This window comes from Monodon monoceros, unplaced genomic scaffold (genome assembly GCF_005190385.1).
Source record: "Monodon monoceros isolate NGI ecotype Baffin Bay Population unplaced genomic scaffold, NGI_Narwhal_1 Super_Scaffold_13, whole genome shotgun sequence".
In the NCBI taxonomy this organism is placed as follows: Eukaryota; Metazoa; Chordata; class Mammalia; order Artiodactyla; family Monodontidae; genus Monodon; species Monodon monoceros.
In genome coordinates this window covers 49,057,693-49,079,991 of record NW_021703769.1, presented here as the reverse complement: position 1 = coordinate 49,079,991, position 22,299 = coordinate 49,057,693, and the positions used below count along the sequence as shown (strand labels likewise).

At 53.3% G+C, this 22,299-nt stretch overlaps 1 protein-coding gene and 1 long non-coding RNA gene across 6 annotated transcripts in view; both read left to right on the top strand.

Annotated features, from left to right (window-relative positions):
• The first annotated feature begins 415 nt into the window (after positions 1–415).
• LOC114894520 lies at positions 416–8,614 on the top strand. Its single transcript, XR_003793244.1, has 3 exons — positions 416–568; positions 6,513–6,651; positions 7,139–8,614. It is a non-coding gene; the product is annotated as an uncharacterized LOC114894520 (long non-coding RNA).
• Positions 8,615–11,284: 2,670 nt separating this feature from the next.
• Positions 11,285–22,299, top strand: part of LMF1 (lipase maturation factor 1) — a 90,972-nt gene continuing 79,957 nt past the window's right edge. For all 5 annotated transcript variants that reach the window (XM_029220293.1, XM_029220300.1, XM_029220294.1 and 2 more), the window contains exon 1: positions 11,285–11,477. In XM_029220293.1, coding sequence (XP_029076126.1) covers positions 11,285–11,477 — 193 coding nt within the window. The remainder of the gene's footprint in view (positions 11,478–22,299) is intronic.

Sequence of the window (22,299 nt, the reverse complement as noted above, 5' to 3'; positions counted from 1 at the left end):
CCCCGCCCGGCTCCCCATTGGCCGGCGCGTACCCCACTGCCACTGGGGGCGGAGCTTGGCCGCCCCCGCCCCCTCCCCCCACCTTAAAGAAAGCGCCGCAGTTCCCCCTGCGCCCCCGCCCACCCCGCCTGGCGCCGCACCACGTGGGGCCGGCGCGCCCGGCAGCCGAGGACCGGATCCCGGGCTGTGCAGCACGCCGCGGGCCCCCCTTCCAGGAGGGGCGGGAAGGAAAAAGGGGGCAGAGACGGGTAGAGGTGGGTGCTCCGGGGTGCCCTTTGCCTGCTGGGGTTCTCCGCTGCGCTCCCTCTGCTGGCTCATAGCTGCTCCTGTGCGTCCGGGCCCCGGTCCCATTACCCAGCCTCGGCCTCCTGCTGCGTAAGGAGGCGGGTCCTCAAGAGCCTCCCCCACAGCTTGCGTTGAGCCCCGATGTCTTGCCCACAGCCCAGAGGCGCCGGGGTCAACTGCTGCCAGCCTGCGGCCCAGGGCGGGGGGTCAGCTCCCCGCCCGCAGGGCCGGCGCGACGTGCAGGAGCCTCCCGCGCGCCAGTCTGCACGCCGCGCACGTCCAGGTAACGGCGCGCCCAGGGACCACGGCTCGGAGCTGGGCGATCCCAGGACCCCGATCCCGTCCGGGCGCGGAAAGTGCGGCGGGGGCGCTGCCGCAGAAGCCGCGGCAGCCGAAGGGGGCGGGAGCGCTGGGCGGGGCCTGGGCTGACCCTAGCTGAGTCCCTAGGGCGGCCCGGCGGATGGCGTGGCCGGACGCGGGGGCCCAGGGCCTTCCGGGCGTGACCCGGGGGTTGGGGGCACTGAGGCCGTCCGGCGGGGCGGTCCTGGGTGGTCTGGCGGAGGCGGAGGCCGCTCCGGGCGCTTGGAGTGGAGGAGGTGGGCGCGCCAGCCAAGGAGAGAAGGGGGCGGGGTGTGTCGCCCTGTTGGGGGCGGCGGGGTCGGAGAGGGGACATTTACCCGGAGCCAAGCGCCGGGCCGCGGCTCCGAGTCCCCGCCCGAGGCCGCCCCCGCCAGTTGGCCGTGGGCCCGGCGGTCCCGGAGGGCGGCTCGGATTCTTTCGCCAAACCCGCCGAGAGGCGACGGGCCGGCCGCCCAAAGCTTCGCCAGACTACCCCCGCTCCCACCCAAGACAGCCAACTCGGAACACGCGCGTCTCCGACCTTGCGACCCGGGTGACCCTAGTCAAGGGCGCCCAGTTCCCCAACCATGCACCTCCTTCCGAGTCATGGATTCCCGGGCGAGTGGCCACGGCAGCCTAAGGAGTAGAAGGGGCGGGTCTGTTAGCAGAAAACACCAAAGCTGAAGAGTCTCCCCTATGTGCTTTTACCAACCCAGGAGCTCCCTCCAAGGCTCTGACCTCGCAGGGAGAGCCTCCTGCCCTCACCCCGCCCCCACACGTAAGACAGGGCTCCAGCCAGTTTCCAACTGAGTGCGCCATTGCCTGGGCTGTGAACTCCTTAGTTAGGCCTTGGAGACAGTTTCTGCCAGACGTCTAGTGGGCTCTGGGAGATGCCGGGGATGCCCGGGACCCCCGCAGCCTTGCATCTGGAACAGCTGGCACAGGGCCTAAGAGGCAGGGGCCAGCGCCCAGGCTGCCCTGTTCCCCACCACCTTCAGGTGATGGAAGGGCTACCCCACTGGCCCAGGTCAGGGAACCCGACCTCCAATCTTCCAGGAAAGCACCATGAGGAGCCTCGCTGTAAGGCGAAACAGTGTGCTGGGAGGACGCCCTGATACCAGAGGGAGAGCTGGCCTCCAGAGTGGCCTGTCCCTTTGCCTGCCCTCCTGTCATCTGCCTGCCTTTGCAAGGTCACCTGCCAGGAACATCCTTCCCGCTGGTCTGCGGTGGCTTCCCTTCGGAGGTCCTGCCCTCCTCTTGGAGTCCCACCCTGCAGTCGGAGGACACCAGGGAGGCCCAAGTGAGGGCTTCCCCAGGGGCATCCACCGGACTTCCTGGCCCGTAGGGATCCATGCAAATAAATGCAGGATTGAAGTGGGGGGAAGGAGGTAAGGATGACAGACCTGGCCCAAACTGTCCTGCCTCCAACCCTGTCCTGGGGATCAGATCCCACCCCTCCCTGCACTGGGCATGCCGTTGGGCACCAGGTCTGCGTTTCCATGAAGAGCTTTGCTTTGCCAGGGAAAATGGAGCACGGTCTGCATTGGGTACACTGGGCAGGGCAGCCTCTCCCCGCTCCCCACTGACCCATGGTGGGGCACCACACAGCTATGTCCCCTAGGACACAATCAGTTGACCACTGGGACCCTTGGAGGAAAAGAGGCTGAGCTAGGAGAGTCCAGTGCCAGATCCAGGTCACAGTGCGTGGCATGTGCAGTCCTAGGCCCCACCCTCAGCTCCACCGGGCTGCAGTGACCACCTCAGGGACTGATGGGGTCCTGGTGGGCAGCTTCTGTCATATATGTGCAGGCCACCATTCCCAGAGGATGGGCAGGCAGATCCCTGCCAGGGCGTGTCTCAGGCTGGCTGCTGACACAGAGGGTGGCACCCAGAAGTGCCCCAAAGCTCCCTCGTGGTCTTGAAGGCTGTAAAATTTGCCCTGTGCTATCTGGCCCCACCCATTAGTGCTGGCCTCGATTCATATCCTCATCTGCTAGGCAGCCCCTGAGGGACACCAGGACGTAGCCTTCAGAGGAGGTGGTGGCCGCAGTTAATTCCTGTGTTTACCAGTACTGATGAAGTGCCTGCTGCGTGCTGGGGCTTTTCTGGGCAACACAGCACAGAACCACACTACACCGTCCTAGCCTAGAAGATGTGGCGTTTGAGGAGGGGGCCAACAGTGAACACACCAAGGGGCTGAGACATTCACCATGGGCGGCAGGGGGGGTGGTGGTGGTGTTGTGATCCAGGAAGGCGGCTTTGAGGAGGTGACAAGTTGGGGCCTGATACTTCTGACCAATCGAAGAAAGAGGAAAGAGCATGGCGGGATGGGGAGCATGTGCGAAGGTTCTGTGGCAGCAAAGAGCACAGGTTATCTGAGAACAGAGCGAGGTTGAGGGGTGGCTCTCAGTCCACCCCCGGCTCCCCTCTTCTCTGAGCTCTTCCTTTCTGTCCCCACCCACCCCAGTCCACATGCCTCTACCTTCATCTGTGGGCTCTGCGGTTTCAGGGAGATGATCTGATTGGCCAAGTTTGGACCAGGTACCTGCCCCGGGACTATCAGCCTGGGGCGTGGGAAAGCTGACGTAAGCAAGGTTTCTAGACCCACACCCCTGGCAGAGGCTCCAAAGGGACCTGCAAAGAAGGAGGTGTGGGCTGCCAGGCACCCCCCATGCCTATGAGACCTGGCCAGTGGAGGGCTGGAGAGGGAAACCTCCTCCAGGTGCAGAGACACCCCCCAGCCCATCCACTCGTTGGCTTCTAGGCCGGCTTGGGAAGTCCATGTGAAGGGGCTGCTGAGGGCCAGATCACCACGGAGAAGGACAACTGCCCATCCTCTGCCCGTCCCCTGCCTGGCTCTTCTCTCAGACAGTCAGGGCGGCCATGTGTGTAATTGGTAGAGTCTTTAAGAGAAAGACCTTGGGGGCAGGTCATGTGGGCCCATGAGCCCCAGGCCGATGTGTCCCCTGTGTGTCCGCAGCCCTGGCCTGGGCCTCTTGGCAAGCCAGCCTGAGGCAGCTGGCATTACATCCTGGGAACCCCGGCTCAACCTTGGGGATTAATTGGTACTTTTAATTACTGGCCGGTCTGCAGAACCAAACTTCCAGGCCAAAGATGAAGGGACAGCTCTGAGCAGAGGCCCCATAAAGGCAGCCTCGTCCTGGCCCACCAGGTCTCCAGAGAGAGAAGAGAGGGGGCTCCCAAGGGCGCCAGGGGTCCAGCATCCCCCAGTAACAGACTCTCAGGGCTCTGGGCCAAGCCTTTTGCTGAAACTCCCCTCCCCGACATAGTTGCCAGCTGGTGTGGAAGTTCTGGTTTGGGTGGAAGCCGGCCCCTGGGTTGGGCTAATATCCCCTCAGGAGTTGGCCGTAGCTGTTCCTTGTCCTGTGCAGAGGACACTGGAAGATCACGCCCGGATTCCTCCCCTCTCTGCCTGCAGGGCCAGGGCGTTGGGGGCCAGCCCGTAGCAGGCGCTGGTCCCATGCAGCTTGCTCCTGAGCCCTGTTACTGCTTCCAGCAGACACCTCCTCAGGATGCCTCCCCACCTCCAGGTAGGGAGAACCTGCTCCAGGCTGTCCCTCTGCACCTTTTCATCAGCTCTAAGGCCTCCTGATAAGTAAACCCATACGGCCTGGGGGTGACTGCTGACTGCTGGTGGGACACCCTGCTGTGGCTGTTCTTCTCTGGGGAGGGGGCAGTGCTTAACCCAAGGACCCCAAAGCACATTGTCTGCCCAGTGAGATGTGTGTGCACAGATGTGTCGGAACAGCTGTGGTCTCTGCTCTGGCCTCCACTCACCCCCTCCTGGTAGTGGTCCCCAAGCCTCCGGCTGTGCCCATCCATCTCTCTCTGGCCAGTGGGCTTGGAGCTGACTCCACCAGCAGCCATTAGGTCTCTTTGACTGCGGGAAGAGGGTGATTCTGCAGCCAAAAACGTCTCCAGGCAGGGTCCCGGGGGTAGAGGGAGCACAAAGGGGTCCAGGCCAGGCACCAGCAGCATCTTCCACAGAGCAACTGAGTGCTGAGGCGTTAGCGTTTCGGCATCGGTGTGTGCCTTCCTCTGGACGTCTCCCCCATCAGCCAGTAAATTCCATTCCTTGTCCCTGCAGAAGGGCTCTGCGTGCTACCAGACTCCTGGATCCCTGGACCCCAGCCCCATGCTGGGCCCTCACTCCCCTGGGCCCTGGACTCCACCCTCATGCTGGGCCCTCAGTCTCCTGAACTCCCAGACCCCACTCTCATTCTGGGCCTTTGTCCCCTGGACCCCAGCGATGGGGCCGAGAGAGACTTCCTCAGCCCCCCTGCAGGAGGGGACCCAGGACATTGAAGCTGACTCTCACTTCAGAAAATCAGCTTTCTGAGCCCGAACAGGCTGCCAAGAGCTTTCAGATTTAATGAGGCCTCTTGTCCAAGTTGAACCCCTCAGAGTGTGACTGGGATGGGCCAACATGGCTGGAAGTAGACACGTCACAGAGAAAATCCCTTTCTGAGTAAGGGGCTCCGGCCAGCAGGAACCTGGCTGCCTCTGCCACAATGGAAGGTTCCAGAGACCCACTAGTGTCAAAGGCAAGTTAAAACACACCCTGTCAAAAGATTACCACCCAGGTCTCCCAGGTATTTGTTTTTCTGAACACAGAGTAGGAGGGTTTAATTAAGATGCTCTCAGGCGGGCACATTGGGGTTCTTCTGCAGTGAGGTGGGAGCCGGCCTGCAGGAGCTCAGACATGGGTGTGGCAAAGCTTTGCCTCGGGGGGTGTTGGGCTGGGGCAGAGGTGCAGGAAACTCCTGGTCTTCTCTTCGTGGGTCCCTTGGTCCCTCTGGGCCTGGAACGGGGAGCTGGAGGGGCAGCCGCTGGCAAGAGAAAACCCAGCCTCCTCGGCTGCAAACCCCAACGTCTGCTTCCTCTTGGGACATGGCGTGTGTAGAACAGGACTGTCAGCCACCTGCTCCCGAGCCCCAGGACCTGAGGACTTCAAGATATGGGTCAACTTTGCCACTCAAACTGGTGATTCCTACCCAGTCACCTGGTGTTGGTTTGAGAAGGAATGGGCTCCTTGGCCAGGTGCAAGCAGGAGCCTGGCAGGTCATCAGAGGAGGTAGCTGGCACCCCGGGGGCGGGTATATTGGAGCCTCCTGATGGCTGGTGGCCTGCTGCTCCCTCTCCGTTCCCTTGGACAGAGGGGCCCTGAGCTGGCTGTGTGGAGGTGGGTGCTGGAGTGGCCGGGATGAGCCAGCTCTGAAAGCTCTTGATCACGTGACCCCTGTGCGTTATCTGGAAGTACAGTAATGAATTAACCCGAGCGGTTAGAAGCAATTTCTGGCGGCTTTCAACATTTCCTGTGACCACGATGAAATGGAGAGCCCCCAATGGCCGCTGTGCAGGTCCATTAGACTAGATCGGGATGGGGGAAGTAAGCGTTCTGTATTCTATAGCTCATTCTGAAAACACTTTTGGGGCTTCCAGGCCAGACCTGTGTTGGTGCTGGGACAGTGGGTGACGTTCACAGGGGCTCTGCCCTGTAGAAGCTTATGCCGGCAAAGCGTTCCAATAAAGTGTGGAAGGAGGTTTCCCAGCTGGTTTGTGAACTGGGGCTGCACGGTGGTCCCTGCCCCTGCCTCCTGCCTCCTGCCCTTGGGGTGTGGAAAGGGGCAGGAGGGAGTTGTGGTGCTCCCCCGAGAAGGTGCTGGAGTTCTAGAAAAGAGGGCGTCTCCAGGTCATGGGTTCGGATGCCGTTCTCTGTGGCCTCTAGCTTTGGGCAAGTTACGGGGTTACTCTGGGCAGCAGAGTACCTGTCTGTCCCGGGGGCCCCACCAGACCTGCACAAGTTGATGTCCGTAGGATTCTGGGTGTGCTGTAGACAACACCTGATGTGTCCTGCATTTTCTCAGTGACCTCACCATCATGCGAAGCTGGCAGAGTTCTGAGCACATCTCCCACTGTCAGGCCCACTGGGTGTCCTGTAGGAGAACCCGTAACAGCAATGCTGCCCTCTCTTTCCAGAAATGAATCGTCTGCTTTAATCACGGGGTGAGTCTTAAGAAGGTAAGACCTGGTGATGGATTGCACTGGGCACAAGCTCCCCCAGCCCAGCCCTCAGCACCCCCCAGGTTTGGGCCAAATCACGGTCTTGGATGCAGGTGCCTTCAGGAGCCAGGCAGGGAGGGGAATGTGGAAGCTGTTGAGGGCGAGGCTATAAGGAGTGGTGCAGCCTGTGGGTGGCCGGAGAGAGGCCCTAATGGCCAGCCAGGGCTCTGCTGCTACCCAGACCTCAGCTGACTGCAGAGGCATAACTGAGCCAGGCTGGATGGGAAGCACTGCCCAGCGACACAACAACTTGTGGCTTTGAGGCTGTTTGTTACGTGGCATTATCGTGGTGATTGGTAAATGATACAGTTCTGTGGGCCGAATTCACCTGCAGGCCTCCTGATTGTGACCTCAGCAGTTTTCAAGACTTCTTCCAATTCAGAATATGATTCCGTGAGAAAAACATAACTGTACACTCTTTCCCCCATAGGGCTCTACAACCAGAGAATGTCACTGCACTGGGATTATTTGCTTTCCGCTCTGCCTGGCAGTCATGGCTCACCAGCTTGCAGGTCCACACAGGGTCACATCTCCTTCTGGGGATCAGGGGTAGGAGTGCTCGTGGCCTGGAACCGAGGTGTGGGGACAGGAGACGGGCAAGCCAAGCAGAACAGCCGTCCATGAGTCATGGTTCCAGAACAACCAGCAAATGGCCAGCACCTGCTCACCCACCCCCTCCCGCACCTGTCAGCCTCACCAGGGGGCTCTGGCCGCTGGACAGGCAGGGTGGGGCCGGCCCAAACTGACCACCCCTCCAGAAGAAAGTGACAGATGTCAGCACCAGCAGGTCCTGCCCTCCGCATCAACAGATGTCAAGACATGAAAACTTGGGGTAAATGAAGGGTGCACGATTAGATTTGGGCCCAAGCTGGGTTCTTGTGGGTGCCAGAGACAGCTGCAAAGGCACGTCAGGGACAATCACCCTGATGCAGTGGGGGCTGCCAGGCCCGTGTGCCCAGGGACAGCTGGACGAGGTGCTGACATGGGGCTCCTTCCTCTGAAGCCGTCCCGCAGCTGCTGGGAGTGCCGCCAGCTGTGAGCTTGTGCGCCTCGGCTCCAGGGCCGTGCTGGGGGAGCTGCAGGCGGACCCACCTAGGGGTTCCTGGGACACTAGCCCATCTTGAGCTGAGAGCTCCTCTCAGGGGAGCTCCCTTTCTCCCCTCCCCTCCCCTTCTTGGCCCTTTCTGGCTCTGTCCAGGTGGGGCTCAGCTCCAGGTCTCTTGAAACCAGCCCGGAGGGCAGTCAGGCCTCCTCTCAGCACCTCTGGCCTCTCCTGTATCTTGGCTTGTTTTCATATAGTTTTTTCCTTGAAAATGTAGGTTCAGGAGCCTCCCCCAGGCTCCTGGCGTTGGTGAACAGCTGCTTCATAGAGACCCCAGCATGCAGGCGCTGAGCGGTGGGGCGAGAGGAAAGCATCTCGGTGCCCCGACCCAGCACCAGGCCCCGGCCCTCCGGCTTGGGGTTTGCAGAAGAGGTGTGTTTTAGAGTGGGGCATCTTCGCGGGGCACAAGATGTACCCATGTCTGAATATTATTTTAAAACTGTTAGTTGCTCTCTAGCATAGATGAAGATGTAAGTTTAAATGAAGATGTAAGTATAAATGACATGACTTATTCCAACAGGTAAAAGCAATGCCTTTTTAGGTGATTCTGAAACAAGGACCAGAGCAGATTTTTTTTTTTAATTTTGGTGAAATTCACATAGCATAAAATTAAGTTTTTTTAGGTGTACAATTCAGTAGCATTTAGTACATTCACCATGTTGTGCAAGCATCACCTCTATTTAGTTCTACAATATCTTCATCACCCTACAAGGAAACCCTGTCCCTGTTAGCAGTCACTCCTCATCCCCCTCCCCCAGTCCCTGGGAACCACTGATCTAATTTCTGTCTCTGTGGATTTGCTTATTCTGGATGTTTCATATAAATGGAATTGTACAATATGTGGCTTTGTGTGTCTGTCTGGCTTCACTCACTGAATACGTTTTCAAGGTTCATCTATGTTGTAGAATGTTTCAATATGACTCTTTTTTATGGCTGAACAATACACCAGTGCACGTTTGATTAAATTCAGGCTGAAACAGGCACGAACTGAGCCACTGGCCAGCCTTTCCATGGCCAGGCCCTGCTCGATGGGGTTCATTCCCGTGAAGGTTCTAGACGCTCAGATGGACTGGACCTCTGCAGTCAGCTCAGAGGAGGACCCTGGAGGAGACATGAGAACATGAGCTCCCGGTGGACCCTCTGATGGCCTCGCCCACCCTGTGCAAACCCGGGGAGGGAGCCCAGAGCCCAGCGAGCTGGAGGCTGGACAAGGGGCCCCTTTCTGCTCTGCACAATGTCCCATTGTGCCCTTCTCAGGGGGGAACAATGCAGCCTCAGCCAGGGGAAGCTGAGGACAAAGGGCCCTTTGTGAAAACTGTCCCCACCTGAAAAGCAGCACCCGGGGTCACACCTGACAGCAGAGCCATCCTTCCTTGCCTCCGTCCCCTGTGCAGCTCCCACATCCAGGTGGGGACCCAGGGAAGCTTGGGCAGGCTTGGGCTGGGGGCCCTGGACTCTCCCCACTCTTCCCAAGTGGCTGTGTGGGCTCATCCCGAACGTGGCACCCGGACAACAGCGGGTATGGAGGGGAGGTGTGGGTTGTGGGTTCCTGTGGAAGGACCTGGAAGCAGGGCACGGCCAGGGCTCCCCGAGGCTTGAGCCCTCAGGATGAGGGCTCAAGGAGCTAGGGGCTCTCCAGGCTACAGAAGATGTTTGCACCCTCCATTGGAAATCTCTTATAGGTCTTAGAGATGGGGTCCGAGGGAGGGCTTTTCATGGAAAAGAAAAGGGAGCTTTTAAAAAAAATCACACTATAAGATACACATAAATGCTATTAATCCAACAATGGGAGGTTGGGGTGGCAGCTGAGGCTGGAGGGGGGGTTCCGGAATTTCCTGGTCAAGCCTAATTTGGGAGAGCCTATGTCCAGAGGCAATCCCTGCCCTCATGGGGCTTACACTACAGGTGAAGATATAATTAAACATGCCAGAAAAACTGATCATTTGACTACACAACTATTGATAATTTACATACCAAAGACTAGGAACAAGACGTAAAAACAAACAAACAAAAAACCGAGAACATTTGCAATATACAGACAAGAAGAAGATCTTTCTTGACAAAATTCACCACTCACTTGTCTGGGCTTGTTGTGTGTAGTGCATTTCACATTGTATGACTAGGTGGTTGTCTCTCCCCTGCTAGACTGTGAATTCTTTCAGGATCAAAACTATTTCATATTTACCTTTGAATTCTAGTGGCCAACACAAATGAAAATGGTATAGTCAAAATGAAAACTATACCTCATGGGCTTTAATGTTTTTTTCTTTTAAACTATAAAGTGAGAATGTTGATCTACTTCCACTTTGAAATGGAAAGATATTTTAAGTAGATAAAATCCCAAGCAATATTTAAAAAAGAGGATCTTTAATATGTAAAGAGCTCTAACAAATGATTAAGAAAAAAAACACACCTACCTCAATCATTTCCTTCCAAGTGCCCCACAGTTTACCCAGTAACCCCTAAGGTCCACTCTCTCACACAGCTCTTCCTTCCTCTGAGGAATGCCTACCATTCCACCTGCTTAGAGACACCCCTCCTGTATCCTCAGAATGTAGAGTTGCTTGTGTCCTCACTGGGGTTATGCTTGGGTCATTGGTCAGTAAGCTATTCCTTACTCTGAATCCTCAGCCCACCACTCTCCCCTGTGGCTGGAGGTCCAGTCTTGAGGGCCAATAGGAGCGCTGACCGTCTAAGGGGACTTTGCTGTCCTGTGCAGAGATGTTGTGGGGTTGGTGGGGGGTAAAGGGGAAGAAAGCTGGAGCGTCTGAATTTTAGGGCCCAGCCACTGCATGCACTGTCCCTCACTAGCTGTGTGATCATCACCCCAGCACCCTCCTCAGACAGCAGAGATGGGGAGTTGGGAGGGGACACCTGTGAGGTACTGGTCCACACCCCCCGTTCAGGCAGTGGCAGCCTGGAGCCCTGGGGTGAAGCTGCTGCTCTGGCCTTTCCTCTGCAGGAATGCAAGTCCACACACAGCCAGGGCGTGCAGCAGGAGCGCAGTACCCTCCAGGGTCCTTGGCCGCCCACATCTCAGCTGCCCTGGACGCGGAGAAGGCCTGTGGTCTGATACGTGCTTTCCAACAATCTCTTTCACATTGCATTTCTGCTTCTGAAGTGCCATCCGTCCCTCTCCAGTGTGAGGGTCCAGGAGGGTAGGCGCCTAGGTAGGGGAGTGCACTGGGGGCCTCTGCAACTTTGGCTAATTCAATGAATGAATGAGCGAGTGAATGAATGAGTGAGTGGGTCAAGCCCGCTCCAGGTGGGGCGACGAGCCGTTCTCCACGAACCCACCCCGTTACTCTCACGGCTGCAGCGCCCCGAGCGACCTGCGGGGAGCGCGCGCGGTATCGGGCCAGGTCCTCGCTCCCCGCGCATGGGCGTGGCTGGCCGGAGTTGGTCGGACCTCCAAGTGTGGGCGGGGTCTCTCGGCGTGGGCGGGGCATTTTCAGCGCGCGGCGCTCCTCGCGCATGCGCTCCGACGGCCCGGCGATGGCGGCGCCGGAGGACCCCTTGAGGAAGCGGAAGGCTGGGGTCGTGGGCCCGGCGCCTGAATCTCCGCCAGGGCCGGGGCGCGACCCCGCGGGCTGCCCTGCCCGCCTCCGCGCAGGCACCTTCTGGCTGACCAGGATCATGCTCCTGAAGGCCCTCGCTTTCGTTTACTGTGAGTTCGCGGGGCCAGGCGCCCCAGTGTGGCCCCTCCGCTCGCGCCCTGCCCCCCACCCTCAGGCCCACCCCCAAGCGGGTTCGCGGCCGAACCTCGGCCCTGTGCCCCCCTCCGTCCTGCAGGTCCGGGGGGCCCCCACGCCGACCCCGCGCTGACCAGGAGCTCGTGAGGCGGTGACTCCCCTTTGCCGCCTACAGGTCCCACGAGCTGCGGCCCCGCCGCCTCCCCGCGGCTCCAAAGCTTTGAGGCCTGAGCAGCAGGTGCGGCCTCACCTGCGGGGTTCTGTGCGAGCCAGGTTTGATCAGGCGGAGAACCGCGCGGTCTGCCCCAGTCTCCCTCTCTCCCTCCCCTCGCCCCAGGCCGCCCCCCAGAACACCGCTGGACACCCGACGCCCCCCGCCCTCGCGCGCGCGGAGTGCACACCCCCCCGACCCCGATCCCCACGCCTGGAGGGGCGCAAACGCCCTGAGCCGAGCATTGGTGCCTGAATCCAAACTGGGCTTCTCAGACAAACGTGGCAGTGCGGGGGCCAGTGGGGTTGGGGCACAGCCTCCGGCTGAGATGGCCTGGGGCCAGTGGGCAGTCGCCCTTCTAGAGGGTTCCGGAGGGCGCTGGTACCCGGCGGGCCGGCCGGGATTGCACGCCGCGGGCACCGGCCGTCCCGGCGTCATTTCTGAGTTTTCAGAACATGCGTTCCAAGGGAGTGGAAATGCCACGCTTTGCACAGCGACCGTCATCACACACCGAGCGGGGCGCCGCGGGGACCAGGGCCCGGCGCGCGGTGAGGCTCGGTGTGCGGCGCTGGGGGATTCAGCTACGATTCTCGTGCGCTCTAAGTTACTATAGAAAATACTTCTTGCCAGTATTGCTTTATTCTCCACGGGATTAGTCATTCTAAACGTTTGAGCTGTCACTTAGTAAAAGATGGAGTCAAGACAAAGTTAATCTCCGAGACTTTAACAGACCCTTAAACCGGCGCCATGACAGTAGAAAAACCCCGCTGGCTTAGCTCGCAGAGAGCACAGCTTATAAAAAACTCAGCTTGGCTTTCCAGTGTTAGGGGTTGCCTTTGATCTCCACAGGGATTCTCTGTTCGGTTCAGAAGGAAACCGTTTTGAACCAGTGGGTCAAGAAGATATTTTAAGGCCGGTACTGAGCACAGAATGATTTGTTTTGGCATATGCATTCCCCCCACCCCCATCTTTTCTCGCTATTTGGGGTAGAGTCAGTGCTTTTCAGCTGCACGAAGGAACCAGTTTACCATCTTCAGGGACCAGGGTCCCTGGCTGAGATGGCTCTGGCAAGTAGGCAGTTGCCCTGTATTGATTTCTTTCTGGAGGGTTCCAGGTCTCCTGGGGACTGTGAGCTACCTCAGAGCCCCTTAAGTCCCAGGAATTTCCCACAATGCCACAGGCTGTCCACAGCTTTCACTTGATGTTGAGTGTTACAGTTGCCCTCATGGACTGCTGACCCCACCAGCAGGCTGAATAATGGACCCCTAGCCTATGCTTCCTTCACCCTCTGCACATCTAACAGAGCTCTTAGTGTCATTAGTCTACCTGTCTGTGCGACTCCCTGGGAGCTCCTTGAAGCCAGGGTCGGTGTTTAATACCTCTGTCCTCTGTCTTCTAGGAGCAGCTCCTGCTCCATAAAATTTCCTTGACGTTTTGCAGTCTTTATCATTGCTCTGTGCCACCACAGGATACTTTTCCAACTGTGTCCTCCCTCCTCCCCAGCTCGGCACCCCAGGACCTGGGTGTGACACTCAGGTCAGAGACTGCCCACCCGAGAGGCTCCTGGTTCTCTCTGAGTTGTAGTTGTAATTCCTCAGATCTCGTGTCTTGTTTTGGGGTTTATTCTCTCTCTTTACTGGAGCATATCCCAAAACAACGTTCCAAGAAAAGATACAGAGAAGGTGAACTTTCTGTGTCCTTCCTTGCACACGTAGAAATTGGCCACTTGCCTGGGTCTGTGGCTCTCAGAGCAGTTTTCCTCAGAGCTTTGTGGTGTCAAGGGGTCTTTACACAGTCTGACTCCTGCTCTTTTGCAGGTGACTAAAGGGAAACACTTTTATTTCTTCTGCTCACATGCTTGTGACACCAGATGTGGGTTTTTTCTCACAGCGAGTAATCGTCTGATTGTCCAGACACCACGCGAGTGTCCTGCAAGTCAGTTCGTTTTGACCCTAACTGCCCGGCGTCCCCACAGGCTGAGGGCTCAGTCCCACGAGACACCCCCCAACACCGCAGACGCCAGTGAGAAGTCCAGGCCGTCACCTGTGCTTCTGACCAACCATATGTAAATTGGGGTTCCCACGACCCCCTCCTCGGGTTCCATAACTTGCCAGAACAGCTCACAGAACTCAGGGGAACACTTTGCTTATGTTACTGGTTTATCATAAAGGACATGACTCGGGAACAGCCAGATGGGAGATGCCCAGGGAAGGTGTGGGAAGGGGTGCAGAGCCCCCACGCCCTCCCAGAGAGCCACCCTTCCAGCACCTCCCTGAACCCCTCCATTTGGGGTTTGTTTGGAGGCTCCATTACACAGGCAGGACTGATTAAATCCCTGGCTGTTGGAGATCAGCTGCGTCTCCAGCCCCTCCCCGTCCCGTGAGGTTAGAGGTCAGGAGTGGGGCTGAAATTTCCTCTGGCAATCAGCCCCCATCCTCCAAGAATCACCTCATTGGTATAAACCCAGGTAAGGTTGAAAGGGGCTTGTTATGAATAACAGATGCTCCTCTCACCTCATCACTCAGGAAATCCCTGGGGTTTTAGGAGCTTTGTGCCAGGAACCTGGACGAAGACCAAATAAATATTTCTTATGATATGACAATACCACAGGGACCTTTTTTCCTCTCTGGGAGCTTTTCGAGTCTGCTGCCTTGCCATCCTGGCCCGGGTCCTTGTCATGTGATGGCGTGGCTCTGTGAGCTCCCTTCCTCGTTCCTTTGCAGGGCCCAGGTGAGCTCACTCAGACTTAAGACTCCTGCCCTAGTTCTGGATGAGCTTCTCTGGCCCTGCCCAGTCTGCTGACTCCGGGCCCCTGTCTGTTCAGACCCCCCAGTGGGTCCCAGATGTACCCCGTTGGATACCACCAATGCACTGAGGCTCCCAGCTCAGACCAGAGCCTGAAGCTAAACGAGGTTCTGTTGCAGAAGAAGGTGAGCTCCTCCCAGGCCTCAGGAATTGTGCCCTCATATGGGACCCGCCGCTGTGATGGCCAGGACCGTCTGAGTGACCATGTGTAGGTGAGTGCCGCCATGGTGCTCTCCAGAAGGAACTGCAAGCACTGGAGCGAATGGAGGACTTTTTGACACATCAGCAAAATTATTTATCTCCCCAGTTTCATATGGTACCTTGGAGTCCCTGGGATAATATACCTTTTAAAATCCTACTTCAAAAAGATCTCACAGCTAGTTTCAGCCCAACTCTGATTCCTGGCTTTGCCAGCTTACGGTACTGTCCTTTTGGTTCAGATTTGCTGTGCAGTGTCATGCTTGTGTCTTTCCTTGTTTACTTTACCTGTAGTAGAGTTTATTAGGTCTTTCTTTCCAGCTGCCAGTCACTGTTACAGCGTCTGAGGTGAACCTAAACTGCACCCTCTAACAGCGGCAGCTTGTCTCACTCATGGTCAAGAGGTCTCACCTGGGGTCTGGTAGCTTAGCCTTGCGGCCAGTCAGCGCCCAGGCCCAGCACTGGCGCAGCCCAGCAGAACCACACGCACCTGCATTTGCTGAACTCTTAGGTGTTCTTTGGAAATTTTGAGGAAGAAAATGGAACCAAAAGAGTACTCGAATCTTGCTTCATTTTCTGTTGTTCTGAGCTTTCAGCGCTTCCAAGATTCATGGGAACTTAGTTCTTCCCTCCAGGCCCCTTGATTGCTAATGAAATGCTCTGCTTGGTTTCACAAGCTTCTCTGTAGAATGCTTCCAGTTTGTTTAAGAAACAAACCTGCCCTACGTCTGAGCTCTCTACAGCACACACCTTTAAAGAAAACCTTTAAAGAAAAAGTACTGGAGGTTATTTTTCTAAGGCCCAGAATTTAGCCACAGTCCATAAAACCACCCATCAGAGAGTGACATTTCGGAGATGATTCTGTTTTAATTTTATAGCACTTTATCTGAAGGGGAGAGAAAACTAAATTTTTTCTTTTTGATTTTTTAAAGAAAATATTTCGGACATCCTTGATAATGCATATTAGGTGACCTGGTAACCTCTCCTAGGTCAGTCTGTGGGTTACCCCACCAGGGAGCAGCTGAGAGTCTCATGCCTGGGCCCTGTCTCCTTCCTTCCTAGAGCTGGGGGGAAGGGGTGTCTCCTTCCTTCCTAGAGCTGGGCAGGGGCTGTCTCCTCCTTTCCTAGAGCTGTGGGGGGGGGGGTGTCACCTTCCTTCCTAGAGCTGGGCAGAGGACTGTTTCCTAGAGCAGGCTGGGGGCTGACTGAGCCTTTCTAAGGTTGGTTGTTTGGTTTAGCTTTGAGATCCTATGATTTTTTGAAAACTTTTTTCTTTATTTAGCCATTTCTATAACAGAAGTGAAAAATGAATAGGTTCTTTTCTTCTGAAATTTAAATCCATTCTATTTTCATTTTTTCCTGTAAGGTAGGAAGTTTCCTATGATGCTTGCCTTAGATTTACTTTTTTTTTTTTAGTTAAGATGGTATGTTTTATGCTTTGTGTATTTTACCACAATTTAAAACTTTAAATTTTTTTAAATTAAAAATTGAAAATATTGTAAATGGGTGTTGAACTTTGTCAAAAGTTCTTTCTCCATCTGTTGAGATGATCATATGGTTTTTATTCTTCGATTTGTTAATGTGGCATATCACATTGATTGATTTGCATATATTGAAGAATCCTTGCCTCCCTGGGATGAATCCCACTTGATCAGGGTGTATGATCCTTTTAATGTGTTGTTGGTAGATTTACTTTTTAACTAGTGAGACCAAATTTCGTTTTTCTTTCATGGCATTGGACTGTGGTTGTGGGGAGGGAGGATGTCCAGCTGTTCAGCCATTGCTAATTACGTCCCCACGTAGTCTGAGTCGGGAGAGACAGGCTCCACCTGGGTGCGTGTGTGTGGATGTGCACACACACGGCCAGGGCTGGGTGGGCACCACTGTGGGGGTGGCCTCCATGTTACCAGGAAAGTCGGTAGCATATGGACTTGGGCAGCTTTTGCCCAGTGATGGAGGCAGCAGGAGGGGTGCGAGGAGAAGACCAGGGGAGCCCTCCCTGCTGACCCTCTGGTGTCAGAGGTGTTCTGTCTTTATTCCTGACATCCTGGACATCTGCTGTCATGGGGGGATCAGGTCTCAATATTCTTCCTGCAGTTACAGTGAGCCGCACGTAGTATTCAAGAAACATTTGCCTTTAAAAACAAAACAACAAAACTATTAACCAAACTCCAGACCTTATTGGTTTTCCACCAGCACCCCTTCCCATCCGGTGTCCCCGCACTGCGTTAGCCGTCATGGCTCCTCTGTCCCCTATGGTCTGCAGCAGTCTCTGGACTTCCCTGCCTCTTCATGACCTTGACAGTTTTAAGCATGTCTGGTCATGTGTTTGGTAGAATGTCCCTCAAATTGGGCTTGTCTAATGTCTTCTCGTGACTGGACAGGTTGTGGGGAGAATCTCACAGAGGAGAGGTACCCTTCGCATCACGGGTGATACTGACCTGGATCACCTGGTTGGGGTGTGTCTGCCAGGTGTCTCCTCTGTCAAGTTCTCCTTTTTCCGTCTGTCATGGGGTCCAGTCCATGCTCCAGGGACCCCCCCAAGGGGGCATCTCCACATGTTATTTGGATCTCCTCTGTAAGGAATTTATTTGGCAATTGTCATATTTGTTTACACTGTGGGTTGTGGTCCAGCAGTGTTACTCGTGGTATCAAATTGTCCGGCTCTGGTCAGTGGTGGTTCTTCCCAGTTGTCTCCCGTATCCCTGTGACATGCCTCCATTCTTTATTTTTCGAGAGCTTCCTTACTTTGTGGTACTACAGGCTGCTGCAGGCTCCTCTCATTTCCCAGCCCTAAAACCAGCCATTTCTCCAGGAGCCCTCGTTCCTTTTATTGGAGAGTGGTGTTAGGAACCCAGATCTGGGTGCTGTGCTGAGAGTGCCCATTGCTACTGAGGTGTCACTGCTTCCAGACTCTCTTAGCAAACAGAGCTAGGTTACATATGTGGGTGTGCTCACTCACATAGGGTCATTTCTCTGCATATCCATTTGAATGTATATTAGGGTAAACATGAATTCTCATTGGCATCTCCGATTCTCATCCAATATGTGGGGTGTGTGTTGGCCTTCCCTTTTTGCTTATCTGGAACCTCCTTCTCCACTAGTGAGAAATCTTGCCCCACCATCCCCCATGGTTTATTTGCTTAACCCCAATGCACATGCAAAGCAGTCTTAGAATTGGTCGCCTACCCCCAATTAGACTCCGGTGTTTCTATACAGTTACTTTTGTCTTTGTCCTTAGTTTTTACTCAGAACAATTTCCAAAGTTTCTTAGGCCAGCCCTCCCTCTTTCCTTGCATTCAGTGTGGCCGAGTTATACATTTGTGATAGAGTTTGATTCATTTGCCACAGTCTGCATTCCATCCTGGCATCCCCTAACCTCCTGGCTAGGTTGTTTTGATAGTTTATATACATTAAAGTTCATTTTTTATGATGTACAATTATGGGTTTTGACAAATGCATAGTTATCAATCACTCTAGTACTGTACCAGAATAGTTACATCGCTTGAAAATTCCCCGGTCCACGTAATCGGCTTCCCCCCGCAGCCCCTGGCATGCTCTGGTCTGTGTTCTGCCCCATGGTTTGGTCTTTTCCAGTGTGTCAGATGAATGGAATCCTACAGTGTGTAGCCTTTGGGTCTGGGTTCCTTTACTTAGTAAAATGTACTTGAGATCTTTCCATGCTGTTGAGTGAATCAACATTCCGTTGATATTCTCTCTGAATATTATACCGTTTTATGAACACACCACAGTTTTTATCCATTCAAGCTCTGAGGGACATCTATGTTGTTTCCAGTTTTAGCAAATATGAACAAAGCTCCTGTAAACATTTGCATGCAGGCTTTTTTGTAAATATAAGTTTTCAGTTCACTTGAGTGAACACGTAGGAGTATAATTGCTGGGTCATATGGTAAATCTGTGTTTAACTTTATAAGAAACTGCCAAACTGTCCTCCAGAGTGACCGTACCAGTTTGCCTCCTACCAGCAATGAATGAGAGTTCCTCTTTTTCTGAATCCTCTGGAGCATTCGGTATTTTCAGTTTTTTGGATTTTGGCTGTTACGATAGGCGTGTGGTGATACTGCATTGCGTTGTTGTTATTTTTTTAAGTTTTTAAAAATATTTATTTATTTAATTTATTTATTTTTGACTGCATTGGGTCTTTGTTGCTGCACGTGGGCTTTCTCTAGTTGCGGTGAGCGGGGGCTACTCTTCATTGCGGTACGCAGGCTTCTCATTGCGGTGGCTTCTCTTGTTGCAGAGCACCACGGGCTCTAGGCACGTGGGCTTCAGTAGTTGTGGCTCATGGGCTCTAGAGCGCAGGCTCAGTAGTTGTGGCTCCCGGGCTTAGTTGCTCTGCAGCATGTGGGATCGTCCCGGACCAGGGCACTAACCCGTGTCCCCTGCGTTGGCAGGCGGATTCTTAACCACAGCACCACCAGGGAAGCCCCTGCATTGTGGTTTTAATTGGCGTTTCCCCACTAACAAATGATATTAAGCATCTTTTCATGTGCTCATTTGCCATCTGTGTATCTTCCTTGTGTGAAGCAGATGACTTTCAGTATCTGTTCAGATCTTTTGCCCTTTAAAAAACTGAGTTGTTTGTTTTCTTGTTGTTGAGTTTTAATGGTACTTTATTCTGGATGCAAGTCCTTTATCAGATATGTGATTTGCAGGTATTTTTCCCAGTCTATGGCTTGTCTTTTCGTTCTCTTAAAAATATCTTTTACAGGGCTTCCCTTGTGGCACAGTGGTTGGGAGTCCGCCTGCCAATGCAGGGGACACGGGTTCGTGCCCCGGTCCGGGAAGATCCCACATGCCGCGGAGCGGCTGGGCCCATGAGCCATGGCCGCTGGACCTGCGCGTCCGGAGCCTGTGCTCCGCAACGGGAGAGGCCACGACAGTGAGAGGCCCACGTACAGCAAAAAATATATATATATCTTTTACAGAACAAAAGTTTTTCATTTGATAAAGTAGAATTTATCAGTTTTTTCTTTCATGGATCATGCTTTGGGTGTTGTATCTAAAAACTCATTGCCAAACACAAGTCACATAGATTTTCTTCTATATTTTATTTTAGAAGTTCCATACTTTTATGTTTTACATTTAGGTCTCTGGTCCTTTTGAATAAATTTTTGTACAAAGTGTGAGTTATGTGTCAAGTTTCATTTTTTTTGCATATGACGTCTAGTTGTTCCAGCACCGCTTGTTGAAAATACTGTCTTTGTCTGTAATTGTCTTTGCACCCTTGTCAGAAATCAGTTGACTGTCTTTGTGTAGGTCTACTTCTGGACTCTCTAGTCTCCCATTGATTTATGTGTCTGTACTTTTGCTAATACCACACTGTCTTGATTACTGTAGCTTTGTAGTAAGTCTTGAAATTAGGTAAAATGAGTCCTCGAACTTTGTTCGTCATCGGAATTATTTTGGCTATCCTAGTTCCTTTGCTCTTACATATACATTTTAGAATCAGCTTGTCAATATCTATGGAAAAGCTTACCGGATGTTTTGATTGAGATTGCATTGAATCTATAGATCAAATTGGGGAGAACTGACATCTTAATAATGCTGACTCTTCTTCCAGTTCATGAACACAATGAATCTTTCCATTTATTTTGATCTTCTTTGATTTCTCTCATCATGTTTTGTAGTTTCCCATGTACGGATTCTGCATATATTTTGTTAGTTTTTTATCTAGGCGCTTTTTTTTTTTTTTGCAGTATGCGGACCTCTCACTGGTGTGGCCTCTCCCATTGCGGAGCACAGGCTCCGGACGCACAGGCCCAGCAGCCATGGCTCACGGGCCCAGCCGCTCCGCGGCATGGGGGATCTTCCAGGACCGGGGCACGAACCCGTGTCCCCTGCATCGGCAGGCGGACTCTCAACCACTGCGCCACCAGGGAAGCCCTAGGCACTTTTTTTGGTGGCTAATGTAATATTTAAACATTCAGCTTACAGTTGTTCATTGCTGATATATAGGAATATAATTGACTTTTGTATATTGGTCTTGTATTCTGTGACCTTCTTAAACTCACTTATTAGTGCCATGAGGGCTTTTTTTTCTTCTTCTTTCTTTTTTGTCGATTCTTTGGGATTTTCTACATAGGCAGTCTATTAATAGAGATAGTGTCATTTCTTCCTTTCTAACCTATATACCTTTATTTCTTATACTTGCCTCATTGCACTAGCTAGGATTTCCTATACAGTGTTGAATATGAGTAATAGGAGAAGAGATAGTCTTGCTTTGTTCCAAATCTTCAGGGGAAAGTATTCAGTCATTAATCTTTAAGTATGATCTTGGCTGTAGGTTTTTCATAGTTACGTTTTATAGACTGATGAAGTACCCTTCTATTCCTAATTTGCTGAAAGTTTTTTTTTACCATGAATGGATGAATTCTTTCATGTACTTTTTTGTGGGTCTGTTGATACTATCTTATGGTTTTCTGATTTAGTTTGTTAGTGTGGTGATTACATTGATTCTTTTAAAAATATTTATTTATTTATTTGTTTGGCTTCCTGGGTCTTAGTTGAGGCACTTGGGATGTTCCTTGCCGTGTGCAGGATATTTAGTTGCGGCATGCAGAATCTTTTAGTTGTGGCATGTGGGATCTTTTAGTTGCGGTGTGCAGGATCTTTACTTGCGGCATGTGAACTCTTAGTTGTGGCATGTGGGATCTAGTTCCCCGACCAGGGACAGAACCCAGGCCCCCTGCATTGGGAACACAGAGACTTAGCCATTGGACCACCAGGGGAGTCCCCATGGATAGTTTTTTGTTTGTTTGTTTTGTTTTGTTTTGTTTTGCGGTACGCGGGCTTCTCATTGTTGTGGCCTCTCCCGTTGCGGAGTACAGGCTCCGGACGCGCAGGCGCAGCGGCCATGGCTCACGGGCCCAACTGCTCCATGGCATGTGGGATCTTCCCCGACCGGAGCACGAACCCGTGTCCCTTGCATCGGCAGGCGGACTCTCAACCACTGCGCCACCAGGGAAGCCCTTAAGTTATAAATAAAAGTAAAATAAGGTGTATTTTATTTTTTTTACATCTTTATTGGAGTATAATTGCTTTACAATGGTGTGTTAGTTTCTGCTTTATAACAAAGTGAATCAGTTAATACATATACATATGTTCCCATATCTCTTCCCTCTTGTGTCTCCCTCCCTCCCACCCTCCCTATCCCACCCCTCTAGGTGGTCACAAAGCACCGAGCTGATCTCCCTGTGCTATGCGGCTGCTTCCCACTAGCTATCTGTTTTATGTTTGGTAGTGTATATATGTCCATGCCACTCTCTCACTTTGTCACAGCTTACCCTTCCCCCTCCCCGTATCCTCAAGTCCATTCTCTAGTAGGTCTGTGTCTTTATTCCCATCTTACCCCTAGGTTCTTCATGACACTTTTTTTTCTTAGATTCCATATATATGTGTTAGCATACAGTATTTGCCTTTCTCTTTCTGACTTACTTCACTCTGTATGACAGACTCTAGGTCCATCCACCTCACTACAAATAACTCAATTTTGTTTCTTTTTATGGCTGAGTAATATTCCATTGTATATATGTGCCACATCTTCTTTATCCATTCATCTG